Source organism: Littorina saxatilis, linkage group LG2 (assembly GCF_037325665.1).
Source record: "Littorina saxatilis isolate snail1 linkage group LG2, US_GU_Lsax_2.0, whole genome shotgun sequence".
NCBI classification, from domain to species: Eukaryota; Metazoa; Mollusca; class Gastropoda; order Littorinimorpha; family Littorinidae; genus Littorina; species Littorina saxatilis.
The window spans coordinates 82,172,701-82,177,700 of record NC_090246.1 but is presented as its reverse complement, the minus strand read 5'-3'; the positions used below and the strand labels follow the sequence as shown (position 1 = coordinate 82,177,700).

Sequence of the window (5,000 nt, the reverse complement as noted above, 5' to 3'; positions counted from 1 at the left end):
TTTACATCCGTTAAACAGGGACAATACAATTGACACCAACTTAAATCGTGAAGCGAATGGCCATATAAAAACGATGGAAAATGTGGGTTGGGATGAACAAAACTTTATCGACATGAATTCATTATTAACCCTACAGGGGGAGGGGAGAAGGTGGGGGGGGGGGGGTCTGGAGGACGACACAACGGATTGCACGTTGGAAAGCAATGGTCGTGTGGAAGAACTCTATAGAATCAGAGTGGCCTGAGAACTTATAGCACAGATGTGGGCTAGAGGTCGGTTGCCTTGACAGTTCTTCATAACTCCTTTCTACCTCGGTTATATCTACAGAGGAAGAATGTGTATGAAGTCAGTTGTGCCATACAGGGTTCTTTCCCCCCCTTTTTTTTTTTTGCACAATCGTTTCGCCATACCAATCTGCATCACTCTCTCTATCCAAGAATAGCAGTTGATTTGATTTGCCTGAACAAAAAATGAAGTTATGGAATAATAAATGCAAGAATATGTTAAAATCTGTATAATTATTATGAAAGTATGAATGAAATTATTCAATTACAAAAAATGCAGGAATGATTGTGTACTATTTAAAGCCGAAAAGGTTCAGATTTTTTTTACTGGGAGTTTTAGATTATGAAAGTAAGAAAGCAAATTCAATGTTGTTAAAACATTTTCTTTTTAAAGCACAGTATAAATCGTTGGAAAATGAAATACACTCAAAGAAGCGTCATGAATAAGTGAGGGTTATGCAGATCGGTCAAGATGAATATGGGAATTCGAAGCAGCTACACTCGACACTAGTATGTGTCTGAGCAATATACATCTCCAGAGAGCACACTTAAACACACAACATGCAAAACTAGCACCCACACTAAAGCATAAAATAGGAAAAGGGAGACACGAAGAAACTGTAACATATAAGACTCCCATTTCTCAAAGTTTGTAATAAGTAGTGTGATATATATATATATATTTATAAAATTATGTTAACACTTACCCCACAGAGTGTAGACTGAGCAGTAAATATTACAGTTATGTCTGAATAGTCTTGAAATGTACTATAACATCAATCAAGGTAGCACTAAACGGCAGTGGTCAAAACTCAACAGTAAATAGAATGATACAATTTTAACCAGACTATCCTTAAAACTTCATCAAAATCAGTTACGGCAAAGCTTTGGACAGCAGTGGTTTGGTTCTGCTGAGCAAATTAAAATAATGTACAAAGGACCTATGACAAATTTGAATTGACAACATGGTCAAGACAAGGGCAAGCAATACAATTTTCATTCACAAAAATTTAAAACGGCTTTCACATGCAAGAAAGACTATAAAGCAAGAACATGAAACGCACATACATGCATTAATTTTTTGTTTTTAAACCCAATAAAACTGGTATATGGTATAGCATTAAGGTGGACACATAAAAAATGCAACAAAAAACAAACAAAAAAACAATTGTTACAGAAAAGTATTAAACATTTGCTCGGTGGACTCCACTTAATCAGCATTAAATTGTGGGCTCAAATAGAGTAGAATCTGCCCTTGGGGGTGGACGGAGATCAACTTCACACCAAGTTACACCCGGCTTGTTGTGCTCATCACGCCTGAGGGTATGTAGATAGGGGTAGCTAGGCTGGTCTCGTGGATACCCGAGCCCTGGCTGCTACCTGCAGAAATAAACGGATACAGAACTGACATGAGTGGGCTGAAACTGATCATGAGCTGAAAAACGACTATTACAAAACAAAACAAATTGTACTGTAGTTGTATTAAATTGGCCCGTGTGGGTCTGTTGGGGAGGGTGTGCGAGACAGCAGATCCGTGGTACATATATCACCAGAGAGCGACAGCGAGAGAGAGAGAGAGAGTGAGAGAGAGAGAGAGAGAGTGAGAGAGAGAGAGACAGACAGACAGACAGACAGACAGACAGACAGACAGACAGACAGTCTGATTGAAGAACAGACTTAAGGATAGAGTGAGACAGAGAGAGAATATGTCTTGTTCGTCAGTGTGTTCCTCACCTAGCAGAGCAATCTCCTGCCCTCCCCTCTGACCCGAGGGGGTTTCCTGTTGAACCCAGCGGCTGCCACACCAACCCCAGCCTAGAAGACCTTCAGTCTGCGACTGACGTTCACTGGCCGCTTGGTCGTTGTTTTCTTCCTGGACACCGGTCGGCGTCAAACGGTTGCCTGCAGGGGTTCCGCGAACCGCGGTCTGGGCGTGCGCACCATTCCTCTTACGTAGGGCCCTCCTGGCCGCAATGACCACGACGACGATGATGGCGATGAGAGCGACCGACCCGATGATACCCCCGATGAGAGCTTTGTCGGTTGCAGAAGTGTCTGAAGATTGGGAAGTTGATGCTCCGGGAACAAGCTCCACTTCAGGCTTCTGTGCCTTGTCCTGCATCTGTCTGTACACTGCAACACAGATCACGACCAGGGCTAGATGTGTGTGTGTGTATGGGGGGAGGGAGAGCGAGGTAGATTAAAGAGAGAGAGAGAGAGAGAGATGCGTGGCATACGGAAGTAGAGAAGGGGGGAGGTTGGGTGTTTGTGTCGAAACAAAAATAAAACCATCAAAACTAACCCCTAATTTGACTTTATGAAAACGGACACACTAGAAGCCTTAAAATCATCGGCAGAAGAAATGAAGAAAACACCTTTGGGTGGTGAGATACAGCGAAAACGACCGTACATTCATTCATTCACAAATTCGCATTCTACGCACACACAAATATAATTCCTCCAAGCCATTCATAATAATATGGTAATACGACCTTCCAACTTCAACCTTGCCATCACGTGATATGGCGCATTCCATTCTAGTTGCCCTATTTCCGACTGCTGATGCAATCTCTAAAATGCGTGTTTTGTACGGTTTTTTTCCACAAATTTCAGGTAATATCAAAGCGACTTCTTCAATGACTGTATCGTAAGTTCAAATTTTCCAAACGATTTTTCTGAACTCAGAAGTGACGCCGAATCCTAAACGATCCGAATTTTACGAGACTGACCTCAAAACCACACCTCGGTTACACACAAGAACATGGCGGCCTGTGACGAAACGCTTCAAATCCTTCTCGGTTTAAAACAGAAAAGCATGAATGAAAGTTCTTTACTTTGCTGACTTCTATTTGTCAAGTGATTAAAACAGTGTCGAACTGATTAAATGAACAGAAGCTGGATGTTGTTAAAACTCACACTTGTCTCAAGTTTTTACCGAAAACGTTGTCACCGACTAAAAACATTAATGCCTAACCAAACCGCGCAAAGACCATGTATAAATCTACAACAACAAAAATTACAACAACAACAACAACAACAAGACAAAAAGAGAATTATCTCACACGACTTACCTATGGGGCAGTGTTCTTCGCACAACTTGACGTAACTCGGCACGTTGGGGGCCTTGCAGTAGTCTGTACAAGGCTCGCAATTCCTGACTCCATGATCATAATACTCGTCGTCCTGGCATTGTGTGCCATTGATGGATGCTGAGTGAATGCCAGCAATGCTGCCAGCTGTCACAGAGAGAGTCACAAAAAAAGAGAGAAAGGACATTTTTGACGAGCGAAATACTGTAAGTAAAAATGAATTGTACACTGAAGTCAACGAAAGACACAACCACCCTCGCTCGTTTCGCTCGATTCGTTCACTAGCAAAAATCGCCTCGCGGCGCTTTAAAAATAGCTGCTCAGTCGTAAGCTGCTAAAAATAACCGCCTTTTCCAGGATGTTCTGGACGGGAAAATCCGCTGTTTGTAACGTTGTGGAGATCGCTAGATAGCACTGGAATCGAATGGAAGGATAAAGAACATTATGGAACTTACTTTGAACCTTTGCCGTGCTTCCTGGGTTCACCTGTACCCAGAGACACACTAAAATCATTGTAACTCTGGAACCATTAAAGGTATCGTTTTGAAATTTTAAGTATCTCTCACACACCTAATTTGCTCTCTGTCTGCAAATTTTTAGTGTGTACATGACAAAACATTAAAATTAATTGATTATGATAATTTACATAAACACTACCGATGGCGCGGGTTCACACAAACCCATACTTTTAAAGAGTAGTAGTGATTGTAACTATCCCTCTGCCGACGGCGCGGGTTCTGCTACACCCATAATTACCAAAGCGGCGGAACAGTGTCTGCCTGTTTGTCTCCAAGAGACTGTCTGTCTCTCTGTCTGTCTGTCCGTATCTCTCTGTCTGTCTGTCTGTTGTCAGTTGCTCTGTCTGTTTGTCTATCCGTATATCTGTTTATCCGTCTATCTGTCTATCTGACTGTCTCTGTCTCTCTCTCTCTCTCTCTCTCTCTCTGTCTCTCTCTCTCTCTGTCTCTCAAACAAACGGCAGACACTGTTCCGCCGCTTTGGTAATTATGGGTGTAGCAGAACCCGCGCCGTCGGCAGAGGGATAGTTACAATCACTACTACTCTTTAAAAGTATGGGTTTGTGTGAACTGATGATACTGCACCCAGAAAAAACTAAAAGCATTGTTATTACCACAAGACAAAAGCATCAGCTAAGTCCTCTTAAATTACAACTGTCCTTAGGTACAACTCAAATACAGCAAGTTAAAGAACACCGCATACTTGGTGTAACTGTTGATGAAGAAATGAAATGGCAAACACACATAAACAACCTCTGCAAAGTGTTATCAAGGAATTTGTATTTGTTGTCAAAACTCAAACATTATGCGAAGTCTGAAACATTAAAAATGTTCGTTCATGCTCATATAATGCCTCATATTAATTTTGCTTCGACATTGTCCATGGGGAATAATCGTGGCTTCTGCAGGGAGATAACTGCCTCTTTGCTAAATTAATTCATTGATAAAATCAGTACCAGCGTATATGCAGCTATTAGTGCGTGAGCATTGATGAATTCTATTCTTTTAGTAGTTAGGTACCAGGTTCTGCAAAGTTCACATGGTACCCTTCTCCGTATAACCAGCTTGAACGATAGAGTTCTACGCCGTGTATTCTAAACAGTTTATGA

The 5,000-nt window shown here is 41.7% G+C and overlaps 1 protein-coding gene across 1 annotated transcript in view; it reads right to left on the bottom strand.

Moving 5' to 3' along the window:
* LOC138959902 (uncharacterized) overlaps nucleotides 1-3,668 on the bottom strand; it is a gene marked incomplete at its 5' end in the record, with an annotated part of 4,159 nt that extends 491 nt beyond the window's left edge. Inside the window, 3 exon segments of the mRNA XM_070331577.1 lie at nucleotides 1-1,664; nucleotides 2,019-2,417; nucleotides 3,356-3,668. The exon segment at nucleotides 1-1,664 is cut by the window's left edge and continues 491 nt beyond it. Coding sequence (XP_070187678.1) covers nucleotides 1,573-1,664; nucleotides 2,019-2,417; nucleotides 3,356-3,560 — 696 coding nt within the window. The 3' untranslated portion in view covers nucleotides 1-1,572.
* Between the last annotated feature and the right edge of the window lie 1,332 nt (nucleotides 3,669-5,000).